This window comes from Spea bombifrons, chromosome 5 (assembly GCF_027358695.1).
Source record: "Spea bombifrons isolate aSpeBom1 chromosome 5, aSpeBom1.2.pri, whole genome shotgun sequence".
NCBI lineage: Eukaryota > Metazoa > Chordata > Amphibia > Anura > Pelobatidae > Spea > Spea bombifrons.
In genome coordinates this window covers 53,416,901-53,437,631 of record NC_071091.1, presented here as the reverse complement: position 1 = coordinate 53,437,631, position 20,731 = coordinate 53,416,901, and the positions used below count along the sequence as shown (strand labels likewise).

General features: G+C 37.9%; 1 protein-coding gene across 1 annotated transcript in view; it reads left to right on the top strand.

Moving 5' to 3' along the window:
- LOC128496389 (cadherin-6-like) overlaps positions 1–20,156 on the top strand; it is a 93,158-nt gene extending 73,002 nt beyond the window's left edge. The window contains exons 7-12 of the mRNA XM_053466000.1: positions 3,449–3,702; positions 4,747–4,883; positions 7,487–7,608; positions 12,756–12,873; positions 13,507–13,758; positions 18,447–20,156. Of these exons, the coding sequence (XP_053321975.1) occupies positions 3,449–3,702; positions 4,747–4,883; positions 7,487–7,608; positions 12,756–12,873; positions 13,507–13,758; positions 18,447–18,937 (1,374 nt within the window). The 3' untranslated portion in view covers positions 18,938–20,156. The remainder of the gene's footprint in view (positions 1–3,448; positions 3,703–4,746; positions 4,884–7,486; positions 7,609–12,755; positions 12,874–13,506; positions 13,759–18,446) is intronic.
- Positions 20,157–20,731: the final 575 nt, after the last annotated feature.

Genomic DNA, 20,731 nt, shown 5'->3' with positions numbered 1-20,731 from the left:
TGTTTTTTTTTATCTCAGTCTTTTTAAAATGTGACTTTGTGTAAAATACAGTCTGTGATCCCTTAACATTAATCAGCTTGCTCCACTTTTTTTCCGTTTCATTTTAAGCCAGGCATAAGGGTAGTAGAATTTATAGGACATGTTTCTGCATGCTATGGATGTATTACGATTAGCTTTCCCTAGAGTTTAGATCATTTGCAATTCATAGGTCTTGCATTTTATTGTAGCTCATAAGTCCCCAAAAAACAAAAAGACTGTTTGTACCTTTTCAATTTCCATCCTGGAATATTTCTATTTGCTTTCGCCCATGTCTATAGCAAAGCCACAAATAGATTATTATTTGAGATGATCAAATAGTAGAAATTTGATTAGAATGGAAGTATACCCATTTTGACGGTAATACTAATAGCACCCAATTACGTGTGAACAGTGCTTATTTTGTCCTGCTATTTTCTGTTTTAAAGTAGTCATGAAAAGCTTTAAATGCCCTTAGTGTAATGCATCCTTCCAACAATAATACATAGTTAGCAAAGGGAGATTTCTTGATGCAAATCATAGTGATATAGTTATGCATTAGGTCAGTGGAATATTCTGGCCTAGGCCTAAGGCTTCAGGTCAAGGGGATGCAGCCTCATAATGGGAGTCAATTGTCCTCTTGAACGATCAAGCTCACTGTAGCTCCACTACAGATCACTGCTCTCCCCAACTGGCCTAATAATGCTATAGGGGGCTCTGCTGAGCTGGCACTCAACGGTAAGATGGAGGCTGGTGGCACTGCCCTGCGGTTAGACCTAAGGCATCACCATAGTTAAATACTCCGCTGTGCTGGGTCTTATTGATAAAAAATATCTCAACAGGGTTAGACCGTCTTAATGTATAGTTAAGTCAAGAAGTATAAATGTTCCTCTCTGTCTCTCTCTCGCTCTCTCTCTCTCTCTGTCTCTCTCTCTCTCTCTCTCTCTCTTTTGTTCCACATTTTCATTTTATAACCAGCTTTTTAAAATAGTACGTCAACACAAACAATATTTATTGTGTGCTTATGTGTTTAACCAAAACCATCTTATCTACAGGCTTTCCAGTTATGTTTACGGTAATATATATATGTATATATAATATATACATATATATATATATAGTTTTCTAAGCATTCCTCAAGTAACACATCAAACATTGTTGTCAGAAAAAATGGCACTCCCGCTGATCTATATAAACAGAGAGCAGGTGTTTGTTTGCGAATACACTCAAAAACAACTAATTTGTTTTAATCAAATATGAAACCGCAAGAGGGCTGTAAAATCACAAAAGTACATATATTTAAATTTAACCAGTTCTCAGGAAATTAACATTTGATACCAATGTGTGAGTATTACCCGAGCATCACCTGGCAAGCAAGCACAATATAGGCAGTATGGGCATATGCTTTATTCTTTACATTTCTGTGCTTTCAGTGTGTTTTTCCTACCTAGTAAACCATACTGTGTTATAAATTTTGTCTGTGTTTCTAAATAACTAGCTAAGTTGTCCATCATTAACCCCTTAATGACAAAGCCCGTACATGTACAGGCTCAAAATGCATTGTTTTCAATGGGTTAAGGGACCGCCCATTGTACTTAAGGGGTTAAAATGACAATTGGTGTCCTTTGATTGGGTCAGCAGGAGACCAAGGAAGCATACAGTGAAATACAGGTATGCAGTCCATTCCGGCACCGATTACAGCTTTACAGACCAAAAAGACTTGTTTGTACCAGCAGAACACACACACATATATAAAATTCCCTTCTCACCTCTATGGGTGGTATGTGTCTTCTCCAATCTCAGGTCCTCTACCAGAGCCCTGGGAGTTTGAGGTTCTGTGCAGTATCTTAGCTGTTCCTAGCACTGCACTCTTCTGGACAGAGTGTTCTGATGTTGTTCCTGGGATCTGTTGGAGCCACTCTCCCAGGTTAGGAGTCACAGCCCCAAGTGGTCCTATGACTACCTGGACAACTTTGGCCTTTGGGCTCAGCATCTTCTCTAGTTCTTCTTTCAGGCCCTAGTTCTTCTCCACTTTCTCTTACTCCTTCATCCTGATATCGCTATCAGTTGGCACCAGTCCTTATCCATGCTATTCTTCACAACCTTCTGTGGAATCTTCCATTTGCACTTGAAGGGTTTAGCCTATACTCTGTGCAGATATTTCTGCACACAATGCCACATACTTGGTTGTGCCTTTCAGTGTACCCTGTTCCTGCAAGCATCTTTCACCTCGCACCTTGGGCCCTGTCTGGTGCGGTAGATGCCTGTCTCTATGGATCTGGTGCTCAGTGTCTGCTTGTCCTGCCAATTTTTAGTGCATAAAAATATACTTACATATATACAGTATGAGCACAGTTGTTATTCAAAATTGTTACTTATTGGGACCTATTTAGAATAGTTTATTTCTCGTAATATTAATATTATAACAAACATGGACAAACCCACTGGGGGAATCAAATCGTTTTTTTCATCTGTTGTCTTGAACTCTGCTTGTAACAATAAACAGATCATATTTAAACAAATATACTGTATACTATTATCATTCACGTCCAGCAACATTCATTTCTCCAGTTACCAATAAAGCAGGTGTTTGATAGTTTTGTGAAATCTCTATTAAACAATTAATCGGGTCTCATTTTCATTCACAACCTGTACAAATGTGCCATTTGTGTGTAATTACATTGTGTTATTATCAAAAGAGGGCTAGATCAATAGCCCCTTTATGGCTGTGCTGCTGTCACAAAAACATTTGATTAGAATTTATAATTTATACTGTTGCTTTGCACCATCAGTTGTAATCTTGTTTGGGCATTAGCATGGATATGTGACAAGACCCTAGTGGACAGCTCTGTGCCCGTACTCAACTTAAGTTGCTCTTATCCCCATCCGGTCTGTATAATGGGGGACTCTTGCCTCAATTTATCAAGATACTTTTTCAGTACTAGATCATGCAGTGACGTTTCAGTGCCACCACACTAGATCCAAGGCATTGTTGAGGTTTGAGTATGTGTGAGCGTGTTTCTCCTCTAAGAAAGGCCAGTGTGACCCTTAATACTTTATAGTTGAGTATGTTTTTTACCTTACCGCAACCATCCTATATATATATATATATATATATGATATGGATTATTTTGATGCGGTATACATTAAAAAATAAGTATATTGTACACATTTGTGTGCTGAGCAAGGAAATGATGCTCCATACTTTATTTGTTTTGTAAGAAACAAAACATGTTGTCTTCATCCATTAGTATATCAGTAATCTGAAGCTCAAAAAAAAAATGAAAGAAAAAGAAAACATAAAAAAGGACAAAACTAAAATGATGAAAGTCTGTGGACCGTATGTCCTTTGGTACTGTATATAATGATGTAATTAGTTCTGGGGGGTTTTCTCTCTAACTCGCGTTCACACTAATTGCATCTCTTCCTACAGGCCATGGACTTTGAAAAAAAGAGGCAGTACACTTTGAAGGTTGAAGCAGTCAATAGTTATGTGGACCCACAATTTATGCTGATTGAACCTTTCAAGGACATTGCTACGGTTAAAATAATAGTGGATGATGTGGATGAGCCACCTATATTCAATAAACCAGCTTATGTACTTGAAGTGAAGGAAGATGCCGGAATAAATAGCATTATTGGGACCGTGACTGCTCAGGATCCAGATGCTGCAAGAAGTCCAGTGAAGTAAGACTCAAGTTAAACATTTATTAGGCCCTGCTTACCACTGTATGAGTAGCCGGGACTTCACAGGAGTATATGGAACACAGTATAATGCATTAATCTTGCAAAGAATATAGCATGCATCCTGTCTCCAGCAGTTACTTCATTTGGTTAATTAACAATTTAATATCTGATTTCCACCTGGCAGAAGTTAAAGTATTCCATTGAACACAAGTTTAGTGATCTATGTTTAAGTCATCAGCTTCCTTCCGCATTAGAACATTGTTTTGTATGACATATCAATGGCATCATTCGTATGGCTTTAACAGTCTATAACCTGGCTTGATGTAATTGGCGTCAACACATCGATGCACTGTACTTGAGTTACCCACCATCTTGAAATTAACCATAAAACTCCATAAACGCAACAAAGTCGTATTGTGTGTACCATTAACTATTGTTGTGGTTTGTTATCTGCCAGATCAATTATTTTTATAGACTATCTTGAAACTAAACCTGATGTAAGGTGGCCTTTATTTGGTAGAAAATATAGACTTTACTAAACAGTAACTTACATAAAAAGTAACCTTTTTATGTAAAACCCAACCTCAAATGCATACCTACAGCATTTGGTCATTCCTTTAAATGAGTGACAAAGGCTATGACTGTTTTTTAGGACAATGAATAATAGATTATGTAAAGCACCATAGTACCCAATTTTTTTATTTTTCTCCAAAAACGGAAACCTTACATGGCATGCTTTTTAATAATTCTTTACAAAAATCGCCATTGTAAGCATCAATCAAAAGTGGATTATCTGAGTACTTGTTGTTATGTAGCTTAGGTTTTATTAAAAAATGTTTTGACATTTATAGTCAGATATTTCCGGAATTCTAAAATGTTGCTCTTAATGTAGTGACACTGAAAGCTTCTCATGTAATTGTATGTTTCGTTGTTGCTGCTATTTGAGTAACATTTATAATTTAGTGAGTGATTAACTATTTCTACTTTTATGTTTAACAATGGCTTGACGAAGACCTGCACTTAAGTACTGAACTCTGCTTGCAGGTATTCAGTTGATCGTCATACAGACATGGACAGGATTTTCAACATTGATTCTGGAAACGGATCAATTTATACATCAAAACCTCTGGATAGAGAAACACTGCCTTGGCACAACATTACTGTAATAGCAACAGAGATCGGTAAGTTCATTCTACATCGCCACCCCTGCCTTGTACGAAATTCTTTTGCTGAATAAGGCTTAAGAACACTTAATTATTTCATGGCACAGAGGATGAATATGTTTAAGGGAAGCTTTGCCATTATTTGCTTACTGGTCATTAAGAATTTCATAATAGGCTGCAATAGATCGTTAGTGGACTAGTGGCATTAGAGAAGCCTTTGGGGATACCAATAATTAAAGAAACATAATCTTAATGTTAGTATAGCACAAAAAAGCTGTCTATAAGTTAGCTAACATTTTCAACATATATATTGAAGTTTTAAAGGTACATGCACTGGCATGTCTTGAGTTAGGCCAATTGTGCCTAAAGCTAGAATGGCAAGTCCAAAGGAGGGCCCCCATAAAACTGGGGGCATATCACCACCACAGCATGCTGTACATGTTCCTGTGTCTTCTGCTAAGTAGAACACTGGGATTTTACATCAGTAGAAGGGTAGGTAGGTAGGTAGGTGTGCTGGGCACATGCAATAAAACAGATGGCCCTTCCATGAATCTTTTGCTTCCATCATGCAGCTGACGTTACCTTCCTAAATGGCTGATTATACAATAGCATTTTAAAACCTTTCTTGTGAGTTTTCTAATGCAGAAAAATAACACAAAGTAGGAGGAACTTCTAATGAGTGTTCAAAATGCCTAAAGAAAACTGGCAGGTTGAAATTGTTTAGTAGAAATGACTTAAGATCTACCACATGATGTGTTAAAAATGCTAAAGCAACATTTATGCGCTAATGATTAATATTTTGGGTGACATTTTAAATCAAAGCATGGTCATACAGCTGTTCAACCCAGAAGGTCTAATTATCCTGAGCGTCATTGATGACATTGAAGCAGTGGCTGCAAAGCATCGGAGCCCCGTTTCCTCAAAGACTTGAAATAAAGGCAAAACAGCATACCATGTTTCATCAGAACTATGGAGATATTCATTGCACCCCTTAATAATACACTAGCGGCATATACAGAGATACTTATCGTCTGCTGCCTATAGTTCATCCGTTAGACATAGTATTTGTGTGGACCACCTACAAAACAAGCCGTGGCACTGATGCTCCAGACGGATAGATGAAGGAAAGATAATATGTTTTTGTTTGCCTTATCAAATGGCTGACGTAAATAGTGTCTGAGTAAAAATGATCGCTTAATGTAAGTTGTACAGCCGACGATTTGGCATAATAATTTAATTATACTGTGACTAGGACTATTGTCTAGCTGCACCATAAACTATATTTTCAGTTAAAAAAGGCAATGTTATCTTTATTGGAAGTCACCCAGAGGAAGATTAGAGTTAATATAATTAGTAGTAAGTCTGAAGTCAATCCGAAAAAGCAGACACACTTACAAATGGGGATCTGGTAACGGCAGATGTGCACACTTAAGACAAGCATTATAACCGAATCTCGCAATGATACCGGAGGGTTACTGTCATTTAGGTATAAACTGAGCCTATTATGCAAAATGAACTGTAATCTCTTCATTGTGCAAAGCAAATCCCTCAGAAATGTATAGATGGAATGATATTTGTATCTAAGGCTTCCTGTTTATATCCGTATGCCATTAACATACTAATTTAAGCGCCTGTTATCCTGTTGAGTGGGTTGCTTACACATAGGATCTCCTACGGTGCATTATACGAACAGAAGAATATACCTTATTAAAACATAATTTGTCTACTGATTTGTTATTTACCTAGCACAATGAGCAGATGAAAATGTATTCCCTTCACAAAACAGGTGTTGCCACCTACTCTCTTTTGGTTGACCGAGTCATTTAATAAAAATGTATATCTGTTACAAAATGCATAATGTATCTGCTTTCAACTAACATTTAAAAGTGGAGTATTGATCCTGAAGACATGCACAAGTTGCATTTCATGATAAAGCGTGCATTGGAATATACAACCGAAGAACTGTACAGAAGGGCATCTAACACCATCACCTTCAAATCTAACACCATCTAACACCTTCGGATAAGGATTGAGCTGCTAAACAGTGCTACCTAGACCAATTAATAAATCCCCTGTTCAGCATTTCAATTGTCAATGGTGAGCTCAGGGTCAACCGGGGACTTCCTCAATGCCTTCTTAGACAAAGGATATCTCAGATAACACCTTTGACACATTTATGAACCTGTCTCACCGAGATAGAGTTCTTAGTCGATACAGCTTTAAAAACTATTTGCATGCCTTTTATATTTGCTATGACACCAGCCTACTTGACAATATCATGGATTTAAAGGTGCTAAACACCCCTAATATTTATTCATGCTTATTATTTTCTTTTTATCTTATGTTATACGGTGGTTTCATTCTTGAAAATGAAGCTGTGGCTTCATTTGTTTGCCCTAGAGGATTGCTGGAAGTTTTGATACACAGCTTGCATTCTACTAATTAGCCATTTCATTGTCAGATCTAAAGACTTGCAGGCACCATTAAATAGAAAATACAAATACATTTTAAAAAGTACAAAAAAAATCTCCCCATAGAATTTTAGCCATTGGCTTTTCATCCCTGAATGTTTTTTACCCTACACAGCAACAATAGACGATGCTCTTATCTTTTTGTTACAGGTAATCCTAAAGACAGCAGTCGTGTTCCTGTGTTCATTAAGGTTTTGGACGTGAATGACAATGCCCCTGTGTTTGCCATGTTGTATGACATCACTGTGTGTGAAAACGCAAAGGCTGAACAGGTGTGTGTATATTCAGTTTACTTTCAATTAAGCTGTATTCAAAAACGGCAAACTGGCCGAGTCAGAGAACTGAACCCCACTGCTCTGAAAATGGTTTGGTACGTTGCAGATTAATATAAAATAACGTACAAAGAGTGCTTTTGTCAAGTTTCTCATTATCAACACTGCCTTTTAAAAGACCAGAGATGTCAGAATACAATTGCCCGAACAAAAGAAGCAAATATCAAACGCAACAACATTATATAAAACTGAGAAACTCCATAGTTCAGAGTATGTGCAACATTGTGTTAGTTTTACAAGAAGACATTTTTTTAGATCACCGAGCACCAAAACACACGCTATGGATTGATGAGGTCTAGATGGGATTCATGAAAGTTATAATATTACAGAACCAAAACGGCACTCACCCTACTTGCACAGCACTGCAGAATATGATGGCATTATATATATATAAATCAATAAATAATGATCATTTACATTTCATTATATTTACTTTGTAAATTTGTAGTGTTTTTACTGTTTAATTTTACTTAGCATTGGATTGAAAGAATTTGTTTTGTAACCCAAACTACCTGTCTTCAGAATGCAAGACAGCATAGAGTCAGCCCTCAAAAACCTGTTATTAACCCAATATAACCCAATATATTGAAATCTACATGGTTGTTTGCAGTAGATACCTTTATTTAGTGTAAAATAACAGAAAGTGCCAGTTTCCCATGCTCCCCAATGAACCTCTGTGCTTCCAGTTTATCCCTATACTTCAAAGCAGAGGAATCCATAGGCTGCATACAGCTTTTCACTGACCTGCAGCTCCTACCTGGAGATATCATATGCCGTAAAGACATTTCAGAAGAACAAAGTAACTGTAACAGCAAATCCATGAAGAAGGAAATAAGTCTTGGAAAAAATAAAACTACCGCGATTTTTGGCACACCGGATGAATACATTTAATGTTTGTCATACTAAGGGAAGCTTTGCCATTATTTGCTTAATGGACATTACGATTTCCACAGTAGGCGGCAATAGATCAATAGCGAACTGGTGGCATTAGAGAAGCCTTTGGGGATACCAATGACTAAAGGGACTCAGTCATAAGCTGCCTGTAAATTGTGCTAACTTATCATTTTTAGAAGAACAAAGTAACTGTAGCAACAAATCCACAAAGAAGGAGATAAATCTTGGAAATAAATAAAACTACAGCAATTCTTTTACATGACTTTGAAAGGGTCAGATATAATAGCTCTTTGTGTGCTAGTCCCTGTCCATGGTACTGACAAAACTTCAGGTACAAATGATAAATGATTTAAAAAATGAACATCTACTATGCCACACATCTTGTTTAGATTTAGCAAAATATTTGTTTTCTTTTTCACAAATGAAAAAAAAAAATATTAAAATATATTCTATTATTTATCTGGGATGACTACATTTCATATTTGGGATTCAGGAAAAGAGAATGAAGAGCATTCATTGAGGGTATGGCTTGAAATGCGGTCAGCATGGCTTTTAAGAGCACAGACTGAAAATGTTCTTTTTGGTTTTGCTTTATGCATGTATGATGCACCAGCCAAGGGGTGCAAGCAATTAGTACCATTCTGAAGTATACCAGAAGACTATACCAGGATAATATATCCAGTACAAGCAGCTTAAAAGCCATTCATTTGTAAATGCAATATAGCAACCAGACAAACAGTCTTGGTAAGAGACTAGATGACTACGTAATTTACAGCTTTCTTCTGGTTACTGTATTTTGATTATTTAGTTAAGCACCGTTATGGAGCTTGAGCACATTATACTTTATGGATTCTATGCTGTCTGTGCTGTATTCATAGCTTTGTGTGGAAGTGTACACAATAGTCACAGCTTAGCCCAAGTGTGCTCATTATTTGATTGATCCTTACCATAAGGGAGTTGGTATACTAGCCTGATAGGACCCATGTCCCAAATTGAGACAAATGCATAGATTCATATAGCTTAACCCAATAGGCAAGGCATGGCGTTTATTCATCTAAGGGAGAGTTAAGAATTGACAGGAAATACTTGGACTTTGACTTCTTTATCCATGATGGAGGCCAGGGACGTAACTAGAAACCTCAGGGCCCAGGTGCGAGAATCTGTTAAGGGCCCCCCCACCCCCAACCCCAACCCATCTATCCCTTTCTCACTATCTCCCCTCTCCCTCCCTACCCCGTTCTCACGATCTACCCTCTCCCTCCCTACCCCCTTCTCACGTTCTACCCTCCCTACCCCCCCTTCTCAGGATCTACCCTCTCCCTCCCTACCCCCTTCTCACGATCTACTCTCTCCCTCCCCACCCTCCCTTCTCAAGATCTACCCTCTCCCTCCCCCCACTTCTCACGATCTACCCTCTCCCTCCCCCTTCTCAAGATCTACCCTCTCCCTCCCTACCCCCCCTTCTCACGATCTACCCTCTCCCTCCCTACCCCCCCTTCTCACGATCTACCCTCTCCCTCCCTACCACCCCCTTCCCACGATCTACCCTCTCCCTCCCTACCACCCCCTTCCCACGATCTACCCACTCCCTCCCCCCTTCTCACGATCTATCCACTCCCTCCCCCTTCTCACGATCTACCCACTCCCTCCCCCCCTTCTCATGATCTACCCACTCCCCTTCTCACGATCTACCCACTCCCTCCCCCTTCTCACGATCTACCCACTCCCCCTTCTCACGATCTACCCACTCCCTCCCCTTCTCACGATCTACCCACTCCCCCTTCTCACGATCTACCTACTCCCCCCTTCTCACGATCTACCCACTCCCCCCCTTCTCACGATCTACCCACCCCCCTTCTCACAATCTACCCACTCCCCCCTTCTCACGATCTACCCACTCCCCCCCTTCTCACGATCTACCCACTCCCCCTTCTCAAGATCTACCTACTCCCCCCCCATTCTCACGATCTACCCACTCCCTCCCTACCCCCCCTTTGTAGGTCACTTATCGTCAACTCCTGTGTTGGGAGCGTGAGGCGTTTGTCTCGGGTGCCGGCGCTTCACTGCTGAGCGCCGGCATATGACGTCATATGCCGGCGTTCAGCGTGAAGCGGCGGCACCCGAGACAAACGCCTCATGCTCCCAACACTGCACGCTGGGCAGCGCGGCGGGGAGCAGAGGCATCTTGAGTTTCTGTCAGTCAGGGGGGCCCAAGAGTTACCGAGCGGTCGTTTTCAGCAACCGCTCGGCACCACTTGGGCCCCCCTGACTGGCAGAACTCCAGGGCCCGGTCGCAGTCGCGACCCCTGCGACCCCGGTAGTTCCGCCACTGATGGAGCCCCAACCTGAGTGACCTCCTACTGCAGGAAGAGCTTGGGTCTGTCCCTTTATAGTCCATGGTTAAATCGGTGGGACTTCTTCAGTATTCTTACCATTAATTATGCATTATAGCAGGTCAGCCCTTCACACTGATACTGAACAAAAAAGGTTAAGGTTTGATAAAAACAAGGCAGCATTTGCTTAGACAAATGCTAGGAAACACTGGTCTATAGCGCTACAACACAACAATAGTAAGAGGCGTAAAATATCTGGTCAAAGGGTGTTAAGGTATATTGATGGCTCTCGAAATGCATGCAGAATTGTAATTTATAAATGCCACTAGCATTATCATTAGCAGCACCTAATTAAAAAGTCAGACTACTACATACCACTATAGGCCTGTGTGTCATATTTTTGTATTACGATCAAAATTTCCATGGTCAGCCTTTTTTTTGCAAAATGGCTAATTAACAGAACTCTGATTATAATGTCAGCATGTAGAAGTCAAAAAATGTGAAGAACACATATAACCCTTTGTGTTCCAGACTGCCGAACAAAGCCACTTGCATGTTTATTAAACCCCGACTGAAGAAACCTAACTGATTTCACCAAGGATGGATTTAGTTTAATATAGAGATAGACACAGTATTTCTATTTAGGAGAGGAAGCAAATAAACCTATATATAAAACATTTATATCCAAGTACATTTCTTTATTTTATTAACTTTAATAACAACATTGTGTGGTATATTTTGTTTATATTTTTTTTATTATTTTGCTTGAGCTTATATTAGATATATTATTATTTATCTATGTGACATTAGCTTTTGTATCATAAAATAAAAATGAACAATGTATTAAACCCTATCATGTAGCCTATTATGAAATCAGGAATAATGTGATGTATTCCTAAAATGGGTTATAATTATATGGCAAAGGGATGGCTTGCATCTTAGATCACTACAAAAAAACAGTAAAGACAAAATTTAAGGAACTAAATTACAAAACAAACAATCTAAACTTGATGGTATCACGTATTTATTCTATGGAGCCATACGAGAGAAAACAATATGAAAACAGCTGGAAAATTCACTCTGAAGCTATGAGTAATAAAATACTGGAGAATCAAACATGAGGATCTGAGGATTTATTCTAGACTGCTAAGGCAACAAGCAATATAGCCATATTTTTTGTTTGTTTTTTTTCCAGCATAAAAGTGATGGAATGTGTAAAATATAGTTGTGTTCACCTAAAGAAATCTCAAACTTTCCATAATTTAGTATATATCCCACCTTGTTCATGAGGAAAAATATTGCATAGTTTTGGCTTGGGAGGTTTTATTTAGCCGTGTCAACCCAGCATATTAAGGTTAACGTTTGTACTAAATTTATCTTAATTACTTTGACTACGAACTCATTTGGAGCTAATTCTATCTGGTGATAATGCTTGCTATGTTAGTTTGCTTTCCTCTGGATAAAACATAATTGATGGTGTAGTAGATGTGTAGGTGTAGTAGATGGTGTAGTAGATATATAATAGACAACTGTCTGTTTTTTAACCTCAACATCTGACAACTTGTCCACTGCAATGTTTAGATCTGTGCGACTGAAGTATTCATACATACTTACACATATTTAGCTTTGTTTTAGTTAGTATGCTTTCAAAATGTCATGCTCATTAACATTAGTCTGAAGCACCACAATCCATCTGCTAGCCACCATCTCAAGAGAGGCCTCTTTAGCTATCAATAGGTTACAAAGCCTCATAACAAACCCTAATCCTGCCACACACTCCAACCGTTATTTACTACTTGGCCATTTAAAATGTAGGTAGCTTTCTAATGTAACAGTGTTTATTTATTTTTCTCTTTACAGGTAATACATGTTGTAAGCGCCATTGATAAGGACGATTCTTTCGGTGGACACCAGTTCTCATTTTCTCTGGCAGCACCAGTGGCCCACAGTCCCAACTTCACTGTCAAAGACAACAGAGGTGAACATACCGGCCCCTTCTCTTGCAAACATACATTCTCTTAGGAAGAAATGTATATGTAGTACTATATACATGTATTTATGTACTGATACACCACTTTTCAGTTGATCTTCTCATATTCTGTTATTTTATTGTGTTGACTTCCGGCAAACTGTATTTTCCTGTATGAGATTTTATTAATGTAATGCAAATGTAATTTGTTATTGGCCATATTTATCAAGGCAAATTGGAGCACTTTTGGAGCATAGTGCTATGAACAGGGAAGTTAGCAGAACCATTTCGATGTTTTCTATTGGAGTTTTTGTTGTATTCAGTTACCCTACCTTGATCTAACTTCTCATGTTCTATGTATGGAGTGCTAAAACATTATACCATATGCCAGTGCTCCACCTCAGAAGCAAATCTGGGGGAAAGCCATGCTAGCTAAGCACATACTTTCATAGTGTAACTTAGATGGTTAGAAGGGACCCATTGAGCAGCTGAAGCACCAATAAGCCTGATCGTTCAATGTGGCATACGTTATACTGCCGGCTGGGGACCTTTTATGAAATTTAGAACTTTTCTCTAGACTCTGTCATTCAACATTCCATCCATCTTTTTCTTGCTTAATAATTGTATTTTTGTTTTTTCCAGACAACACTGCAAGTATACTTACAAGAAGAAACGGCTATAGCCGCCACGAGATGAGTACATACCTCCTGCCTGTGGTCATTTCTGACTATGGCTACCCGGTTCAGAGCAGCACTGGGACTCTGACCATCCACGTGTGTGCCTGCGACCACAAAGGAAATACACAGTCCTGCTCAGCCGAAGCACTTATCCATCCCACCGGACTGAGCACTGGGGCATTAATTGCAATTCTCCTGTGCATCATTATACTGTTAGGTAAGAACTGGAGATATGTTAACAGGCGTTCACTCACTTCTGTCTTGAACATTGAAAGATTTCATCCTTAACATTTGATTGTCTAATGTTGGTGTACGTAATGGAAGAAAATAAGGGTTTAGTGTGCTGACTCTCAACTTATTATCAGAGTACAGAGGGGTAGATGCGTTATTTAAAGTACAAAACTTGTTGCCAACCTCCTACATAAATAATACTCTCATTTTACTCACTTGTCTGAAAATATTTGGAAGAACCACGACCACAGGAAATATTTTATATTATTTTATAGGTAATGCTGAATAGGTGATCTATGAGTTTGTACCCATTGCACCTTTTACTAGAAGCAGCCAACATTCAGTGTTCAAAGCGATGAACTCCAATAGTTCTTTGTACCTAAGCAATATCTGGAGACATCTAGATATCAGTATAGTAATATTTAGAGACAACAACCCTAAGATTCTCCCTCTTACCCTTTTAAGAGATTAGAAAGCAGGGGGATTCAAGCGAGATTAATAGTCATATTCTGAATGTTCTATCATATATGGTGCGTGAATCCATACTGCCTAGGAAAGTATTAGAGTTCAGGCTATATAATTATAGTGTCTGCTTCTGTCCAATTGGCCAACACTAAATCCACTAATAGATGCAAACGGAAAAAGTGGAAACGGTCTGCTAAACATACAGTAAAAGAAGTATAAAAAAGATGAGACAAAATGTCCCCTACTGTTAATCCTTATTAAAAGTTGACAATGAAAAATTACTTTTTTTTTATTATTCATTTGCCTGTATTTTGAGCAATGACTACGTTACTGGGAAATAATGTAGTATTAATTAAATAGTTTAAATTCAGAAGCACCGTAAAATTATCTTACGAGAAGTCATTTATTTACACTAGCAGGAAGGAAGAGCAATTTATTTCCTTGGTTTAAAACTTAATTGCTATAACAGCTCTGTGATTATTTTGCAGTAAGAATTGCTTTTGACAGGTAATGCATATAATTAGTCCTGAAGAAGGCTTGCGTGTGTTTTTTTACTCGTAGTATAGAAAATAGTTTCATCTTCAAAGGGATCCATGCTGCGTTGATAAAATGAATATGCGCTTGGAACAAAACTTTCTTTCATGTATTTTCCCCCCTTTTCCTTCTGAATTAATATGTTGCCATTTTATTTGCCAGATGTGGCAGGCGTCCCCATTATTTGTAACTGTTTCTCCTTTTTGCATTTCGAGAATAAACTCAGAAGTGGGATGCATTAATATGAAATACAAAGGCAACGGCACAATTGTTCACCGTGACATGTCTCTCTCTTGGCTTCAGCTACTGATTTTTACAGCATGCATATATTGATTTTATTAAGCTATATTTCTATCATATCTATTTTTCTTTCTGCAGTGTTTTTAAGAAACGCTGTGGCATATGCAGCAGGGGAAATTTAGAAAAGAGAGAATACAAATAGCGTATATTAGAATTATGCCATGTTCTTTGTTTCTCATACACGATAAACTCCAATGCACATCTTCTTGATTCTCGGTCTCTTTGAACAGTAATTGAAGCTGCAATCCTTCCCTGGGTATCCTAACTGATAATTATGTTTGTGTGTACGCTAGTGATGGCTAAAGCGAGATGGAAAGACATTAGGGACAACATTGGGCAAACGCATCTGAGGGCAGTGGCATCCTGCAGACGCTGCTAATATTTTAATTTACAAAAAAACTCATTTCTCAGTTGAATTAAAAGCTGAGCGGAGAACAAAATTATAGTCAGCAGCAAAGAAAACAGGGAATGAAGAGGACGATGTCTCTTGAATGACTAAATACCAGCTTTGTTTTAAGCAGAGTAAGATTAGCTATTCTTTTCTCATAATAATATGAAAATGTAAAAAAATAATAAAAAAAAAAAACAGAAAATTTGCTGAAGCATCCAGCCACTTACGCATAACAGTAGAGCAATAAGTACTGTCCGTGTGACATTCTTACTAATTCTTGTACCTAACAAAGAGCAAGAAAATGCAAATTGGGGCTTGCCGTGCTTTCAGACTGGTTTGATTAAATAATTAGCATTGTTTAGGTACTAAATGGTGGGGAAAAAGGCTACTTGCATACCAATTATTTTTCAGATGGTTGTTGAGATACCATAAAGCTCAACCTATCAGGCCAGCATAGCATGAAAACACTATCCCAAGCTGCTGTGTATTTTTTCATGTTAAATTATTTTGCACTTTTTTTTTGCTTTCTTGGTATTTTTATTAATACTAATCTTTATTCAAAAATCTATTTGTGTGCACAACTTTTGCTAGACAAAAACAGATCTATAGACCATAAAATGGATTTATTATGGCCATTGCTAGTAAATACAAATCAGGGAAAAATAAAAGTGCTTACTCAAAGTTTTAACATCACTCCTTAAAAAACAATAATAGTAATAATAATAATATGGCCGTTATACACTGTATATGAAAGGTTGTGATAAGAATGTGTGAGTTCAATGAAAACATAATTATCCTAATGCAAAACCGATTATCTAGTTTAATGCAATACATAATTTCTTCCCCACAGCTGCATAGCCCCCAATATATAGGTGTCAGGACATATGCATTAGGGGTTGTCACAAGAGGTATGCCTTGGCCACAAGGTAAACTGCAGTGTTCAGACTTGTATTGATTTTATAGCTCTTTGGGCTGATCAAGGGAGATCAGAGGATCTCCCTAACCAGCCCATGATCACCACTGTCACCAAAAATGAGGCAGTGAGCGAAGCTACCAGGCACAGAGGGACAACAAGGTGTATAAATGAGTACATGCAAATGTGTATGTGTGTTTGTATAAATGTGTGATAGCATAGATGTGTATGTGTAACTTTTTGTGTTTTAGCATGAATGTATAAATGTGGGGGAGGGGGACAAAGAATGCATGACAGGCTGTTTGGGGCAAAGATGGCACAGGCGGGCTGCTTGGGATATAGGTGACACATGCAGGCTGTTTGGAGGCAAAGATGGTGCAGGCAGACTATTTGGGGGGCCTTAATAAGCTGTTTGGGGAAAAAGATGGCAAGTCCTATGAGTCCAATCTGGGTACTGGGCGGGTGCTATGGAAGCAAATTGTGTGCTGGGGCAGGTCCTATGTGTGCAATCTGTGTTCCAGGGCATCTTCTATGTGTGCAATCTGGGTGTCAGTGTTGGCCTTTGGGGTCTGCAAGTTAGGGTTTCCATGCATTATTTATTTGATCTATACATTTTATGCTGAGTTTACATTTGATTTTCAGTTGATCTACACCTGCAAGGCTGGGTTTGTGTTATTCAGTTGATCTATACCTTCAATGTTGTGTTTCCTTGTCTTGTTTATTTATTCTATAACTGCAAATATAGAGGACGTCTCATCTGGAGTCGCGCTGGGGTCATAAAAATGGAAGACCACACTGACTCTGACAGTCTCCTCCTAATTTTTTTTTTGGTGTTGGGGTGGAGGGCATGATTGTATGCTAAGGAGCAGGGGGAGGGGTTGTCAAGCAAATGCTTGCCGAGGGTCCCATCAGTATTAAAGACGGCCCTGTGTCTTACTCTGTTATGAAACACCCAACAGGGGACACAAATTATGAAACAAAGAGAAACAGACTAACATTAAGTGACCTAGGAGCAATATGCTGTATACTTATGGACTGTATAATGAAATTTGCAGTGAAATCAGGGAGAAAATTCCAAAAATGACCTCATCTGGAATATTTCCAAGAGACGTTATAAGCCTTCAATTTGTGCATGAATACAGTTAAACAAGAATATCCACAGGAACCACAGAAACACATTGTAGATCTTTTTACAGTCTTCAAGATTTTATGTTCATTTCTTTTGATTTACACCAAAGGATGATTTAAGTATAACTGTGTAATTATATTGTGGCTTATTTTATCTCTTTTGTACAGTTACTTCAATCAATGTGTCTACTGTATTTATACAATTGTACTAGGTACAATAGAACAATTACATTTCAGCACGCAGGCTATTAGTGATTCTTATTTGAGTCTGATATAATTTGGAACTCCAGTATTTTTTTCATATATCCAACACTTATGAAAAATCATGCTTGCAGGTCTTTTTTTGCAATCTTATAAATGTAGTATTTTTTAACATAATTAATAGTAAGGTTTTCACTGTGGTAGGCATATTGCCGATCCTTTAGGTCAAGCATACATACATGTGTCTGAAGGAAAGAAAAAAACATGGAGAACTACTGTCCAGAACAGTTCTTCTGTGTGGCCGCTGCCTTTCTGATGGTTCCCTATGCAAAGTGAAGCCTGAATTAGGATACTCGTGTTGTGATCCAGTACTCTACATAGCCTAAGCTGGAGGCCAAAAGTCAAGAATTAAGAAATACTGAGTTTAACATGTCCATTGAATTATTATATAATGAAAAGTATTTATTGGGAGATTTTTCTTGTTTTTAGTTATTGTATTGTGCATCTGTATAGTTTTCTTAAATGTAAGAAAAGTCTCTAAAGGCCATTTCTATCTTTCAGTGTAGCACCATACAGTGCAACATACAGTTGTTGATTCAACGTACAGATGGAAAAGCTAATCTTCTTCATAATGTTGTGAATATAGCTAAAATGTTTCAGTATCCAAAACTGAGAATCTATATTATTTGTTTGTGATAAAGCATTATTAGATACGTTAATATATCCTTCTTTCTCTTTCCAGTGACGGTTGTGCTCTTTGCGGCTCTAAGACGACAGAGAAAGAAGGAACCATTAATTGTTTCCAAAGAAGACATCCGAGATAACATTGTGAGCTACAATGATGAGGGTGGTGGAGAAGAGGATACACAGGCCTTTGATATTGGCACACTGAGGAATCCAGAAGCCATAGAGGACAATAAACTACGTAGAGATATTGTACCAGAAACGCTCTTTTTCCCGCGTCGAACGCCAACAGCAAGAGATAACACTGATGTTAGAGATTTCATTAACCAAAGGTTAAAAGACAATGATACAGATCCAACCGCACCTCCCTATGACTCTTTAGCTACGTATGCCTATGAAGGAAATGGTTCTGTGGCAGAGTCTCTAAGCTCTTTGGAATCAGTCACTACAGATGGAGATCAAGACTATGATTACCTCAGTGACTGGGGGCCTCGGTTTAAAAAACTAGCAGATATGTATGGGGGTGCAGACAGTGACAAAGACTCATAATATATTGCCTTTTTTCCAGTACGGGAGAAAAAATCAGCATCTAAAAATGAGGAGTAGCTGTATCTGTGGCTTCTAATGGAGGCCATCTGCTCAACCAATTGTTTAATATTTGAAAATTGTGCAGATTTAATGTCAGATACTTTTTATAGTACAATTTATGAGCTTCCAAGAGGCATTTTTTTTTCATTTGTTGCTTTGCTTTTTATATTTCCACATTTTAGTGTAACCTTTTTATCAATACTGGTCTTATAGACACTGTAGGGAAAAAGGGACAACGAAAAAGGGGCGATATTTGTACGCAGCCTACTCTACCTAAAAAAAAAAAAGCATTTTGTTCAATTAAACTAACAAGACAGCTGGTCCTATGCGTCCCAATGCCTTCCCAGATGCCAAATGTCTTGTCTATATCATATGGGAATTACACACTATAAACATAATTGGTTAGGGTGAACAAAGTTCCATCCAGTTGGTTCAATGGACATCATCATCGTCATGCTTTTGTGTCTCATAGTTTTGAATTCTCGTCTATGTCAAACCAGTATAAAAAAAAAGTCAATGGATGAACTGGAAATAAATCCAATATTTGATTTGTTGTAACTCCCCTGATTTGTAACGGGAGACATCTATTAGCACTCTCTCATTTTGACAGCTTCATCTTTGACATTGTGGAAAACCCTGAGCTGGTTAAGGAGAGACACATGGACATTTTATGTTTCATATTCTGATATTTTCATAATGGAATGAGCAAAAGAAAATCATTTTTTTCTGCCTGTGAGAAGACAATACCGGCTGTCAAGCGGGAAAAAAAAGTGAAATATTAAAGTAGACTGTCTTTCTCTTTCAAGAACATCAAGGGAATCAACACATCCTTACTGGATTAAGATAACTTTAGGTGGTTTCACTTTAAAACACTAAACAGGAAAACAACGTAATAAGAACTTATTTTTATTTTAAGTGAAAATGTAGTAAAATGTAAGCAACACAAGTAGTTTACGTACACCAAAAAAATATAACTAATGTATTATCTGACGGATATGTAATAATAATGGACAAACCTGAATTTTTAATTAAGTGGGGCATAAGCCGTTTTTATCATCATGAAGGAAATTATATATGTTATTTACTGATCAGTGTTATTTTCATCCATTCAGTATGATTTGGGTGTAATTCTTTTTTGTTTGTTTTATTTAAATAATTATAAAGCAGTTGTTTTGATATACACGGTGTGTTTTATTTTAATTACGGAATGAGTAGCTGGGGCAAATTGGTGCCAATGTACGCGAGGCGCAACCGACTGTATAGCGTTGCCTCTGACCAGTTTAATCAAGCAGGGTTTTCGAGATTTGAACATAGCGTTTACAACATTAGGCACTCATTATGACATTATCAGCATTAATGAAATTCTAACTGATAAATCCTTTTACGCTTCTATTACCGCTCTCTGAAAAAAAACATTTATAGACCTATAATCTCAACCTTTTCAAAACCAGCTCTTTCACTTTCATAGCACTTAATTTTTTGGCTGCTGTAAATTCATTTTATTGCACTTTTAATTAAATTGCTCAGAATATGCACTGAACAATATATATATATATATATATATATATATATATACACAAATGGGTGGCAGCTTTCCAAAGTCCCTCTAGCCGTTCCAGTTCTATTCCATAAAGGCATCTTCATATTCATGAATCATATATTTTTTACATCTCTTATTCAGAGACATATCTATTCTGGTGACACGGATCATATAATGAACAGGTCTACATGAGCTCTCTATGAAAAATCCTTCAC